Raw genomic sequence first — 14,488 nt, forward strand, 5'->3', positions numbered from 1 at the left:
AAATGAAGAGCTTCATTATCTTTCATACAGCCGCTGATCAGAAGCGGCTGATTCAATACGTATTGCGAAGATAAAGCCAATAATCGTCAGGTTGCTAATTCAATAGAATCTGTTAAGATGCGTCTGATCACCACTTTAATATAAGTATTATTTGAATCCTGCATCAGTAACAGCCAAAACTTTGGGATAAGCTTCAAAATATAGCTGCGTAACATGTTATTATTATTATTATTGTACTATATTATAACATTTACTATGTGATCTCAAGAAAACAAGCTTCTTATGTGAAAATCATGAATCTGTTTCTCCTCAGCATTAAAATAATCCCACGTCCTCGGGAACAAATATCAACTTCACAAACTGAACAGAGAAGACGGACACTTTCAGTCACAAGAAAATATGAATATGAGTATAAATATGTTCAGTGTCTGTTCAAGCAAGAAAAAGGACAAAAGCAAATATGATTAAATTAAGTTCGTTAACTGGAGATGTCGGTTACTTTCCAGGTTCACAAAAAAATTATAGTTTTATCGCAACGAGTTTGTTTTCTTAAGATCGTGGTTCAACAAGCGTTAGAAAAAACATCAGGGATAATTAGACGCATGTCCTGTTCAGGCTTCTGTAGTTTTCTGACGTATAAATGTGGCAACTAGCGACACGTCCTTTATCAGAGAGTTTCCAAGTGTGCTTCAGTAAATTCAATTAAATGCTCCAGGCTGCGAGTCAGTCCGATCCAGTTCAGTCCGATCCAGTTCAGTCCGATCCAGTTGAGTCCGATCCAGTTCAGTCCAACAGCATGTTGGTGGTCAGCTGTAAACCTGATCTGTAGGAGACGCAGACATCGTCACGTTCAGGTACATTTGTCCGTCCACGCTGCAGCTGCATCTATAAACCTTTTCCATCAAGAGATCTCGACCAACCTCTGGCTCAGCTCTCCGTCGGCTCCTGGAAGGTTTCCTGGCGACGACTTGGCGAACACCTCGTCGTCTTCCTCTTCCTCCTCACTGTCCCCCTCAAAGATGGCGGTCATGGGGGCCGCGAAGAAGCGGCAGCGAGCGGCAAAGCGCCGGCTGCCCGAGCAGGGAGGAGTGAGGGAGCGAGGTCGCATGGAGGAGGAGGAGAGGAAGAAGAAAGGGGAGGAGGAGGAGGAGGCTGTGAAGAGGAGGCCATTATGTGTCAGATCCCTTTGTCTCAAACCCAACATCATAGATAAGTCCTGACTGTACGGAGACGTGGGAGACGCTGGTATGTCCAGGGTCAGGTGGGCATTGATGTCATGTGTATCTGAGGTAAGGGACGAGCTTGTGGCTTTGACTTGGTGTTGGTCCGGTGGTCTCGGCAGTGACGGCGCTCCCTGGAGGTCGCTCGAGGTCGTGGGAGAAGCAACTTTGCGAAGCCGCTCAACAGCCGAGATTCTCGATGACGAATCAGACCGACTTCCCTTCCTCAGCAGGAGCGCCTTGAAGCTCTCACTCCTCGCTGACCTTTGACTTCTGAGGGCTGCAGGTCGCGCTGGGCGGGGGAGGGGGTCAGTGGGAGTCAACGGGGGAGAGGAGGAGGACGACGAAGACGAGATGCGATGTCCATCATCTTCTGCATCCCTTCTTCCTAGCATCTTCCTCTTGGACCTGAAACAAACAGAAAAAAGACGAATCACATTCTCGCCCTGGAAGAAGACGCCCGAGTCCCGGCTGCTGCCTCACCCGCCAAACGAGAGAGAGAGAGAGAGAGAGAGAGAGAGAGAGAGAGAGAGAGAGAGCGGGGAAACATTTGTACAGGAAGGAAGGTCTGTGGGAGGAAGCTTTTAATCACAAGGAAGAAAACAAGAAGGCGTCTGATCAGAGAACAAGCTTCTTAGTTACAGAGCAAGAAGGAGGTTCACTAGCTGGGGAACAAAGAAAGGAGATGATTTCAGGTCGGGGAACAAGGGACCAGAAGCTTTTTCGTGAACAGGAAACACAGAAGATTCTTATTTAGGGAACAGAGGAGGGAGGGGCAGCGACTGGAAGTTAACGGGATACTCTTGGTGATTTATCTAATTAAAACTACCTTCACTCCATCTACCACATCCAGTGACCCATTATATCTTTACCTGCAGCCAGTCCCCGACTACAAGGCCATTCATGCTGTGCCTTCCCATACTGCACTGCTCCACAGCGGCAGAGAGAACGGTCAAGCAGATTAGTGAGTATGGGTTGGTCAATCAATCAATCAATCAATCAATCAATCAGAATACTTTATTGATCCCCAAGGGGAACTTATTACAGTTGCTCCCTAAAGAATAGAAGTGTGACAGCAAAGATTCGGAATAAGAAATAAGATGATAAAGATAATCTATATACTTGCATCCTGTGTTTCCCACCTGTGGATGACGGCGAATAGATCCTCTGTGGTCCGCGGTCGACCGGAGACGAACATCTGATCTGCCGACACACTCACAAACAGATCAGCTGGGGCGGGAAAACACAGAGGGGGAGTTAGAGGCGGATGTGACATCACTCACTCGGCTCTTTAAACACAGAGCGGGAAACACAACTCACCATCCGGAGCTCGCCCGACCTCCTTCGCCCCCTCCTCGGTCCTCTCCTCCTCTTCGCACTCCTCTGGTTCCCGTATCAGGAGGTCTGGAAGCGACAGCTCCCCCCGCAGGCTGTCAGTGGACAGTGCACTGCTGAGGGAGTACCTGCTCTGACCAATCAGAGCGCAGGAGCTCTCAGAGTCGCTCGTCTCTTGCTCATACACTTTCATCATTCTCACTCTCTCGCTCGTTTGCATCGTTCTCTCTCTCACCACGTCTCGCTCATCCCCAGATGAGGATGAAGATGATGACGACGACGACGAGGAGGGGGAGGGCGCCATTGTTGATGACATCATGAGCAGCTGTCTGCCCGGCCTCCTCTTCCTCCTCTTCTTTGCTTTGTCTTTTTTCTTTGAGGTAGATGTCATCATCATCATCATCGCCGTCTTTATCCCTCGTTCTTTCACCGCTTCCTCCTCGTCTCCAGCTAGCGATGACCTCATCATCCTGTTGTGAAACATTTTCTCATCGTCTCTCTGGAGTGCGATGACCCCAGCACAGTGCGGGTCCGTCGCTCCAGTCTGGGTGCCACCTGTTCGGGTAGAAGCCGGTCCGTGAGCCCACGAGTTCCCGATGGCGCTCGACGTCTCCGAGGTTCCCCACGTTCCTGGGATACCACAGCTCTCCAAGGTGCTCATGGTCCCAGTGATACTCCAGGCCTGTGTGATACCCATGATTCCTGGGGGGCCACAGGTCCCATAGATGCTATTCTCCACGTTGCCCGGCGCTCCTGAGGCGCCACGGTCCTCCAGGGTAACCGCGGTCCCGTTGGTCCTCGAGGTGCTGGTCCCTGTGGTGCTCAGACTCTCTGCAACACCTGCGATCTCCAGGGTGCTGCAGGTCCCAGAGGAGCCTTTGGGTGCCTCCAGTTTTGTTCTTCTGGGTGAAGTCAGGGAGAGATCTGGCTTCTTGTGCAGAATTGGTGGCTTCTGCCTCTGAGGGGAGCTGGCAGGTGAGAGTGTGGTGATGTCAGCAGGTGATTTGTCAGGAGGTTTGTCGACAGCGGAGCACGTTAGGTGCTTTAATGACGGCGAACCAGGGGTCAGATGTGTGTGCGAGTTTATGCAGGAGGGATCAGAGGGAGGCTGTGATTGGTCGTTGAGCCCAGAGAGAGGCGATGTGATTTGTCCACTGCTCGTCCAGCCACCTGGTCCTCGCCGCGCTTCAGGAGACGCCATGAGACCCAGGATGCAAAGATCAGGCTTCTTTGGGAGGACGGGCTTCTCGGGGGAGCGGAGCTTCGTCGGGCTGCTTGTCTTACAGACGTTATTACTCTGTTTTACATCAGTACTTCCTGAGGATTCTCCGTCAGCTGCACCACGTACAGAAGAGTCAGTGTGGAGAACATCCTCAGTGTTTCCTCGTTCCTCTGCAGGCTCTGTTAGCTTAGCATCTGCTAGCATCGTCTCTTTGACCTGTTCCTGTTGGAGAGAGGGATGCTGGGGGATTGTGTTGATGCTGTTTTTGTCACAACCATGAGGCATTTTCACCCAGGGGCCGTCAGGACTGGAGACTCGATTGTTTGCCAGCGTAGCCAACACGTCTGAATCTTTCCTTCCTCGTTCATCGGACTGGACGTCTGTGGGCGTGGTCACCTGAGGCCCAGAGCTTCTCTGGTTGGCTGAGCTGGGAACAAAACCTGGTAGCTGCAGATCAGTGTGAGCTGACTCGGCGACCATCTCACTTTTTGTTAGGTCGTAGTAATCGTGATCATATTCTGATTTACATCCAGGTTGCTTTGCATCAGTGTTGGCTAGGCTAGGAGGGTTAGCATTAGCCATTAAAGCACTAGCCATGTTAGCTTCATTACAGATAGTATCATATGATCCAGTTCCATCAGGACTAACGTTAGCCGACACAGAGTCGACTGGATGAGCGTCTTTACTTGGTCGGTCAGTGTGTTCCTGGTTGGAATCAGCTGACAGTGTAGCATTAGCTGATGTAGCGTTAGCTGATGTAGCATTAGCTGCATTAGCTGATGTAGCATTAGCTGAAGTAGCATTAGCCACCACGATGCTAGTTAGCAGGGCTTCAGGGTTCTTGATAGAGCGCAGCTTGACGCGCTGCAAAGCTTGGGCGGTGACCAGGGGGGAAGGGGGCGTGGCCACTTTAACACGACGGTGTGGAGACCTACCAGGGCTCAGTGGGGGTAGGGAGGTGGCAGGGGGAGTAGTCATAGGAGGAAGAGGAGGTGGCGGAGGTGGAGGAGGAAGGTCAGCGATTGGCAATTCTTGGAGCTCTGAAGAAGGAGGAAGAGGAGACGATGGGGGAGGAGGTGGGGAAGTTGGGGGAGGAGGGAAGTTGGTTGATGATGACACAGTGTACACTAGTGCATGATGGGAGCTCTGCCTGACAGCATAGGAGTAGGGGGGAGGAGGAGGCCGGCAGGAAGGAGGAAGAGGAGGAGGAGTGGGGAGAGAGGAAGGTGGGAGAGGAGGAGGTGGTGGAGGAGGAGGGGGTGGTGGTGGAGGAAGAGATGAAGGTGGAGAAGGAGGAGCAGTGGAAAGTTTGGTGAAAGGAGGAGCAGACAGGCAGGAGTGAGGAAGAGGAGGAGCCTCATGAATGGGGGAGAAGAAGACAGGAGGCGAAAGAGAGGAACGTTCTGGTAGAGGAGGAGGAGGAGGAGGAGCAGGGAGAAGAGGATGCTTGGCAGAGGACTCTGAGGAAGTGCAGGAGGAGAGGGAGGAGGTGGAGGAAAACGAGGAGGAGAGGGAGGAGAAGAGCGACGACTTCCTCTCTGGCACCGGGGGCTTCGGCCTCCCCTCGCCCCGAGACCTTGTCCTGGGCAGGGAGGAGACGGCAGGGGACAGGGGGAAGGCGGGCAGGTGTGAAGAGGAGAAGGGGGAGGTCGGGGGGAGGGAGAAGGCTTCAGGGTTTGCTGTGAGAGGGGAGGAGGGGGTGAGGGGGGAGGACACGGGAGTGCCAGGAATGGGGGTGTTGGACTGGCTGGAGTATCCACTGGAGGGCGACGCGAGGCGCTGCAGCCCCCCCACGGAGGAGGCAGCTGGGTGGGGGTTGAGAGTGAATCTCAGCCCCTCCTCCTCGGAGCCTGGAGATCCAGGGGTAAAGTCAGGGGGGTGGGAGTGGCCGGGGCTTGGCGGGAGGTGCTCAGGGGGGGGGTCAGCAGAGTTTGCCGCCTGTGGGTCGAGGTTTAATGGTTCAAAGGTTGAGACTGTCCCACAGTTCAGCCCACTCTGGCGTCTCTTGGGGTTACTTCGGGGCACCCAGGGGTCATGGAAGGTCTGCGGAGACGAGGTGGGGGTCCGCTGGGCGGCGCGCTCCAGGCGGGGACTGTGCTCCTGGCGGGGACTGGAGGAGGACCGGGCGGACTTGCTCCGACCTGGCCGGCGCCTCAGGGAGTCGGAGCGTAGCGGTGGGGGAGGCGGGCGCTTGGACTTACGGAGGGAGATGCTGCGGGTGAGAGTGCGAGAGTAGCAGGAGGAGGTGCTGGACCTCCTTTTCTCCCGGTTTAGCGAGATGGAGGAGGTCATCATCCTCTCTGAGCACAGGGAGGTGTTGTCAGTGAACGCTGGGGAGGAGCGACCGGAGGAGAGGAGGGGGTCGCAGCTCGTCTCCTGGGTGATGCCGTTCCAGTCTCCCCCAGTCTGACCACTGTGGACACTGGAGCTGGGGGAGAGGAGCTCGTAGCTCCATCTCTCCCCACTGAAGGAGCCTCCATCGCAGGAGGAGGTGGCGTCCTGCTGGGCGGAGCTCTGCTCGTCTAGAGCCTGGTAACTGAACTGAGACTCTGAGTCTGCGATTGAGGAGGAGGAGAGGTAGTGGGAGGAGGAGGGGGAGGTGTGAGGTTGGGCAGCCTCATTCAGGGGCTTGTCGCTGGGGTAAGACCACTCGGGCTGCAGGCCACAGCTAGGGGTGCTGGGAAGGGAGGGGGTGACGGGGGAGGAAGGAAGAGAGGAGGAGGAGGAGGAGACAGGAGACTGTGGGATGACTCTGGCGGTGTGGTCGAAGGGCAGCAGGGGCTGGAGGTCGCTGGGGAAACCCTGTAGATCCTGCGACTGGAGGAGACGGAGAGAAAAAAAGATTATTTTCTGTTTCAGTTACTCAGTTTCACGTGACGATGATTCGTGCGACACTGACCTGGCAGCAGGACGAGGAGGCACTGAGGGTCCTGCAGGAGGCGCTGTTACAGCTGGCCTCGGAGTTCAGAGAGGAGTTGGTTGCCAGACGCGGGAGGCTGCTGACCTCAGAGGAGGTGGAGTGGTTGTGACAGGAGTCGACACGTGGGGAGGAGGTGAGGGAGGCCATGAGGCTGGATATCCCCTCTCCTCTTGGGGCTCGGATCCTCCTCACCGACGACTGCCCCTCCTTTCTGATTTCACTCAGCTGCTTCTCCTCCTCCTCCTCCTCCTCCTCCTCTGAGGTCTTCTGTTGGCGGGTGGAGGGGCAGGAGGAGGAGGCAGGTCGACCCACGGTGGAGAACTGACCGGGAAGAACGGAGGAGACGGAAGGCGAGTCTGGAGGGACGGAGAGAGAGAGAGATCAACCTATTGATCCTTTGAGTGATTGATTAATGGATGTGTGAGTGAATGGGTGGAGCTCATACCCGGCTTCCGGTTGACATCATTCGGTATCCCGGTAACCGTCTTGCGGCGGCTCAGTTTTCGGGGTCGCCGGGACAACGAGTCACCGTTGGAAACCGTTCTTCGGAAACTTGCCTGACGATCAAAACTCTCACCTCGAGTGTGAAAGACGAGAAACACAGTTCAACAGGTCAAAGTCCTGGCTGTTTACAAAGTCTGATTAAAGTTCAAAGGTCATGATGAGTTTCAGGTCAGCTCTGGATCTGACTCCACCCCCTACCTGTGATATTGATCGGGACGATATCAGCGGGAACTGCCTCCGCCTGCTTCCTCATCCTCTCCTCCGGCGTCGGAAGCCGGGGGGTCGATTCCATCTCCACGTCGATGGTTGGCTCGTACGCCGGGGCGAAGACGTCCCAGCAGGAGGTGAGTTGGACAGGGTTCAGGACCAGCGGGGTCAGAGGTCGTGTGTTGCTCAAGATGAACCTCTCGTCTTCGTCTGAGGAGGCCGACGACTGAGAGCAAACGAAACGAAACAAGTTAGTAGAGTCTAGTTTAACCAGGTGGAGTTTCACCCTAGTTAAATCTAGTTTAACCCCAGTAGAGTCTAGTTTAAGGTTGTTTAAACTAGTAGTAAGGTGTGCTGTGATTCAGCCTGTTTGATCTTACGTTAACCCCAGTAGAGTCGAGCTCACCCTGGTCTACTGACTGAAGTCTGGTTGGGAGTGACTAGGACAGACTCTAGTTTAGTCTAGTTCCTTCTAGTCTAGTCTAAATTACTCTAGTTTGATCCACGTTTACCTTTCTCCTCCAAACTGAAAACTTGAAACAAACTGAAAAGCAAGAGTGAGAGAGAAACTCCAAACATCTGGATTTCTGAGAGACGGGGAGGAGAAACCACGAGGGAGGGAAAGACAAGGTAGAAAGAAAAGTAAATCATGTGATCAGGACACAGGAGACAGATTATGGTCAAAGACAAAGATGACAGATACAAAACAATGACAGAAGATCTGTGTCAGTGTCTCTGTTTCACCAGCAGGTGGCAGCAAAAGAAAGTAAGTTTCTGCTGCTGCAGGTTCTTCAGATGAGACTGTGAGACCGGGTCAAACTGAACCAGAATGAATCAGAACCGATCACAGTGATGTATAACTGAGATAAAACTAAACCAGATTTAGATCAGACCCGGATTAAACTGGGTTAGAACCAGGTTCGATGAAAGTGAAAACCAGTGACACTGAAAAAATAAAACTGTCACTGAAAAAACACATGAAGAAAAAAACTAAAGAAAAACATCATGAGACAAAAACAAACTAAATTAAATAAGATAAGATTGAGAGATTGAATCCATAGCAACATCACACCTCGTGATTACAGCCTCCAGATAATGAGAAGTAAAGCTGGATGATGCATTCATCTGAAATTAGTAGCTGGTTAATTAGTTAGTTAGTTAGTTAGTTAGTTAGTTGTGGTTCAGATTTGCTGCAGCTGTTTTAACGCAGACGTCTTTGTTCTGCTGCAGTGTGTTCAGCCTCATTAATATTCATGAGCTAACAGCAGCTCCGCGTTAATATCATGTGTGTCACTGTGTTTTCGTGTGTGTGTGTATGTGTGTGTGTGTGTCACTAACCATCTTCCTGCTTTTGTCCTTCCACCCTCTGCGTGTGCTGCCCTCTGATTGGTCCAGGCCAGAGGAGGACGGAGGGGAGGCGGAGCTCGGTTGGTGGAGGTGAGAGCTGGTGGGTCTGCTGTAGCCATGCTGAGTCAGCCGACTACACGCTACACACACACACACACACACACACACATATGAGAGCGAACAGACGCAAGATTAGACACTGATGCTTATATGGCAAATAATCAATAATTATCAATCAATCAGCCAATCAACTTTTTCATTAATCTGGGTTAGAGATCAACTCAATACATGAAAATAATTATCAATAAATCAATTAATCAGGGGAAAAGGGTCTGATTATGATACCGATTCTTCTAAATCATCAATCAATCAATCAATCATATAAATTCATTAATTGATACTGAGGGACATGAAAGGAGCAGCTTCCTCCTTTGTCTGTGAATTGGGGCGGGGGGGTGACATGTGGCAATGCAGCTGCTGTGATGCAGTCTGCACCAGCAGAGAGGGTGTGTGTGTGTGTGTGTGTGTGTGTGTGTGTGTGTGTCCTGCAGGCAGACACCTGCAGCTCTCTGCAATCTGCTCTCAGTATTCAATAGTCAAAGGTAATGATTAGATCAGCTGAATCCAGGGCTAAAATCACCAAAATAAGAGTTTTATATTTTGTGTTTCATCAACATTCGAGGTGTCAGATGTGACGCTAATACCTGAAGCGACAATAAGACGTTTCACTCGCTGAGAGTCAGAGCTCGTCCTCACTGAGCAGGTTCATCAGTGAACGTTGGTGCTTCAGTGTGTTCGGGCAGAACGGAGCTTTTCCTAAACGATGACATAAGCTGCTCAGAGAGAGGCGGAGCTGTGTGACAGTGACGGTAAGACGACGACGACCTTTAGTCGACTCAGACTTTCTCTGTGATCGTTCATTTTAATGGATGATGTCTGAATACTGAGCTGCTGCCATTTTGATCCTGATTGAAACAGCTGCATTAAAACAGTGAAGGTGACGGAGTGAAGACTGAACACCGTCAGACACAAGACGTCTCAATGTTTTCTGTTTTAAAACATCATTATATTTAATATTAACTTTGCCGGCCGGTCGGTAAAGCAGAATATAAGAGACAATATTTCAATAAAACCTGAAACTACAGTTATGTTCTATTACCCAAATTTAGTTCAGTTTTACTTGATAATTCTTGACAATGTTTCACCTGCAAATGATCAAATTAATATGAATGTTGAGATTCACCCCTCGATCAATGTTCAGTCTCAACTATGAAGCCAACATGGACAAGAACGTCTTTAACACCACGACAACAAACAAAGATAAATTAAATTTCAAGACCTTTTTTTACCACTTCCTGTTTCTCTAGTTACATTTATTTCACTTTTGTCGTTACTTCCTGGTATATTATAATTAACTCATCATTAAATGTGACCTGGGTAAACAGCAGGAAACAGCTGGATGAATGTATTGAAGGATTAACCAATTAAAAAATAAGACCAGAGGTTTGTTTCGATGTCAGGCTGGAAACAAATTTAACACTTATTTAGGAAACTGAAGTCAGTGCTTCATCAGACTTTTCATGACCTGCAGATAGTTTGTGTTTGAGCCGATCAAAAGCTCCTGAACAGCGTCTCAAAGGACCCGATGTTCATGTTGACGTGATCAATGTTCTGGTCAAGCTCGATTATTTCAGCCACTAAATAATCACTCAAACCCCTCATTCAAATGTATTATTGTGAAAGGTTTACTGCGTTTCCTTCTACATTTATGTCCAAATATTTATTATATATATAAGATTTCAAAAGTGAAAACAATTTAACCTTTTGTAACTTTAATTATTGTACACATTAATTATACATTTACCATATTAATTTGTGTCGTAATTTAAGTGGTGCAATACTACTTGAGTTTATTATATTATTAATTACTATTACTTCATTGAGTTTATTATATAATATCATTATCAGTCGCAGTACTTTATTATTTCATATATAATTTGTCGGTGTCACATTTAAGTTGGTTATTTGCACCCCCTTGAGTGTGATACACCTTTGGTTCCCACCTGCCAGTGTTGCAGGGGGACAGTCTATCGGACGCACATGTGACTGCTAAGACGGCAGAGTGAAGCTGAGTCAGCTGTCCTGTCGTGTTGGTGGTTATTCTTGTGACCTCTCACCTCGCAGGTCATCAGCGCTGCCGGATCGTCTTTTCCCAGGGATGAAGACCAGACCCTGCTGAGGCTTCTGGGTAGTGTAGTGAACAGACCACTTACTGTCCCTGTCCCCTGCTGCAGAGACACAAAGGAAAGCACAGTTCAGTGTGTGAGTGGTTTCTGTGTTTAATCTCTTTTCAGCAAATCCATTCACACAGAGAGAGAGAGAGAGAGAGAGAGAGAGAGAGGAACAGTGATGATCAGCGCTGCAGCACTCAGCACTGCTCAAGGTGACCTCAGAGACACACACAGCCAGAGGGCTTTTATTCTGAAGGAGCAGCAGATTGATTAGCTGTGGTATTTAGTGGACAGATGTGAAGACAGAGTGTCAGTTTTTCTGCAGTTTGGAGGAAGCTGAACTCTGAAATATAAAACCACAAACATCTCTCACTGACACACAGTCACAGAAACACTTTATATTTCATTTAGAGACTAAAGTGTCCAAAGTGATTTATATGTTCACACACACACACACACACACACACACACACGAATTATTAACACAGCACATCACGAGGCAATTAAAAGACAATTTAGCTGAACAATGCAACACTGCAGCACACATCACGTCACTCTGCTATGAGACTCAAGCTGCTTTAAATCAATATTAAAGCCAAACACCTTATTAACTTACGAGACATTGTTGGAGATAAAACTACATACAAACCTAATAAAAATATGATCAAGAACAAACCAAGGATGAAACTCAAAAACAAAGACAATAATATAAAGTATAAAGTTTGAAAGTCATTACACTGGTCTTTAAAAGGTACCAGTGGTCCTTGAGTAGTGATAGTGTACTAGAGATGGTTGAGGAGACTCAAATGGTCCTTGAGAAGGAATCAGAGATTCTTGAGATGGTTAATTGGTTGTTTGAGGAGATCCTGGGTTTTTGAGGGAGTCCTAGATATCCTTGAGAAGTACAAAGGGTCCTTGAGGAGATTTAAATGGTCTTTAACAAGGACCAAATAATCCTTGAGGAGTTCCCTGGGCTCTTGAGAAGATACTGCAGGAGAGACAAATGGTGCTTGGGAGGTCCCTGACGCCTAGATGGGCTTCCAGAGGTCCATAAGGGGGTTCATGTCCTCGACGAGATCCCCAGGGTCCTTGAAAAGACTTAAATAGTCCTTGTGGAGGTCCCATGGTGCTTGAGGATCCTTGAGAAGGTTCCTGGGGTACTTGGGAAGGCTCCAGGTATTCACGAAAAGGTCCCAGTGGTCTTTGAGGAGACTTAAATGGTCCTTGAAAAGGCTCCTGGAGTCCCTGAGCTGGTTCCATGCATCCTTGTGAAGTACCAGAGCTGCAAATGATACTTGAGGAGGTCCAATAGCTCCTAGACCAGTCCCTGGGGCTCCTTGAGAAGGTACCAGACATTGTTGAGAGGGTCCCCGGGGTCCTTGAGGAGGTTTTAGGGATCATAGAAAGGTTCTAGGGTCCTTGAAAAAGTCCTGGAGTCTTCAGGTGGTTGAAGGGCTCCTTCAGGAAGCTCCAATGGTCCTTGAGAAAGTTCCAGGGGTCCTTGAGTCAGTTAACGGTATTGTTGCTATGGCTACACGCAGTTTAATACACCTTAAACTACAGTTAAACTGTTAACATGTGTTGACACCTGCCAGCCAATCAGAGAGCAGGATTTTATGTGGTCATCTTCAGAGAACTATATTATCTATATAACTACTCTCTCTACATGTACAAGTGATGCTCTCTCGCCCATAACATGCATAACAACGCAGTTATAAACCAATAAACCAGTTAATTATCACACACACACACACACACACACACACACACACACACACACACGCACACACACGGTCATAAACATGAACACACTCACCTCTGGTCTTATTGAGATATTTGAGGACGGATTTGATCGCTGCTCCGATCAGAACCATAACGACGCCACACTCTCCCTCAGACACACACACACACACACACACACACTCGACACACACACTCCTGAGGCTGCAGCAGACAGAGAGAGAGAGCGGGCGAGCAGCAGCAGTAATGCAGCTCGACTCGCTGCAACGCCGCTCTCCTCCCACTTCTCTCTCTCTCTAGCCACCGTTCTGTTCCTATGTCCCTCACCCACCTCTCTGTCTTCCTTTCTTATTTTCAGAGACACACACACACACACACACACAGACACACACTATGTTGGCAGGAAGCCAACACATGTGTGTCCTTCATGTGTGTCGCCAGGTGATGAAGGTTACTCACAAATACTGCATTAACACACACACGAAACATGATGCTTTGTAGATGAAGAGACATGAAGAAAGAGAATTGAAAGTGTGTGTGTGTGTGTGTGTGTGTGTGTGTTAGATGTTCATCTTTTATGCTCTGTGTTCGCCGTCCTCCCTGTGATTCTCTCTGTTCTTGTATTTCTATCTTTGTGAGGACGTGCTTTCAAAGTGAGGACATTTGGAATGACCCTGTCACCACCTTTGTCAAACCAGCCTGTGGGCGGGAGGTGGGGGGGTGGAGGAGTGGCCTGGGGGGCAGGATGAAGGCCGAGGACAGAACTCATCTCAGCCACTGCACAACGAGGTGTCCAGCTACGCACAGTACAGAACACAGCTGCTCCATTATCTTCCATATCAGAACATCAGGGCATCTATTACTGTTTCTTCTGTCTAAAGGGACAAAGGTCGGCTGAGTTTAAATCCTACATCATGTTTTAAAGCAAGAACATTTAAATCTTAAATGCACAAAAAATATTCTCATGAAAAACAAAAGTTTGATTCCAAGCAGTAAAAATGAAAGTCCTCACCATTTAGTGATGAAATCGGACAGGTGCATTGGGCGACTGGACGAATATATCGGCCATCTGCGATTGGATGTTTTACTAGCTGAGGGGCCGCGGCTCGGCACAATGGCGTGTTTGCAAATGATTGTGCAAAGTGGTAGATCTAGCATCTTTCGCCATCTCTATACTGTTTGTTGTGAAGTCACAGTTTTCACATTGAGGCATCATTGAGGTCTTAAGCATGCTTTGACCAAGTCTGAGGTGGGTGTGGTCAACCTGCTGGGAGGGGCACATGAAATTGTAAAACATGATATTTTCTTCATTGAAATTTTCTAGGTGGCGCTATCGAGCCATTTTGCCGCACCAATGTGCAAGACCCAGAAAACATGTACATTTTTACGGAGCTCGACAGGATTGAAAAAGGTGATTTTCATTCAGGAATAATAATAAACGGAGGAATTGGCACCAGTCGATGCTCAGGCTTAATAATCCCAAACAGGCGATTATCACATCACGCTCGGTGTGTTTGTGTGCATGTATGTGTCCAGTGTTAGCATGGTACACATAAACACACAAACGTTACACCTGCTCCATGTTCCACAGAGAGTGCTGATGGTAGGTGATGGAGTTGAGGATCACCTTCATCATCACCTTCATCGCCAGTCACAAACTGGGACAGTTCCAGTCTGTAAGTGTGCCAGCTATGTGGGCCAGTGGAGCAGCTAATTACTTCTGTCTTCGTGCCTGACAGCCTGTCTGTCCGTCCGTCCGTCT

At 49.1% G+C, this 14,488-nt stretch overlaps 1 protein-coding gene across 1 annotated transcript; it reads right to left on the reverse strand.

Annotated features, from left to right (window-relative positions):
* Positions 1-837: 837 nt before the first annotated feature.
* Positions 838-12,860, reverse strand: LOC111240066 (NHS-like protein 1). Its single transcript, XM_022770046.1, has 10 exons — positions 12,803-12,860; positions 10,933-11,040; positions 8,747-8,895; positions 7,400-7,634; positions 7,143-7,274; positions 6,677-7,053; positions 5,178-6,594; positions 2,541-4,817; positions 2,363-2,450; positions 838-1,628 (listed from the first exon to the last, which is right to left on the reverse strand). Exons 1-10 carry the CDS (start codon positions 12,858-12,860, stop codon positions 902-904), a joined length of 5,568 nt encoding a protein of 1,855 aa, XP_022625767.1. The 3' UTR covers positions 838-901.
* Positions 12,861-14,488: the final 1,628 nt, after the last annotated feature.

The sequence above is a fragment of the Seriola dumerili genome, unplaced genomic scaffold (genome assembly GCF_002260705.1).
Source record: "Seriola dumerili isolate Sdu_G_001 unplaced genomic scaffold, Sdu_1.0 BDQW01009202.1, whole genome shotgun sequence".
Classification (NCBI taxonomy): domain Eukaryota; kingdom Metazoa; phylum Chordata; class Actinopteri; order Carangiformes; family Carangidae; genus Seriola; species Seriola dumerili.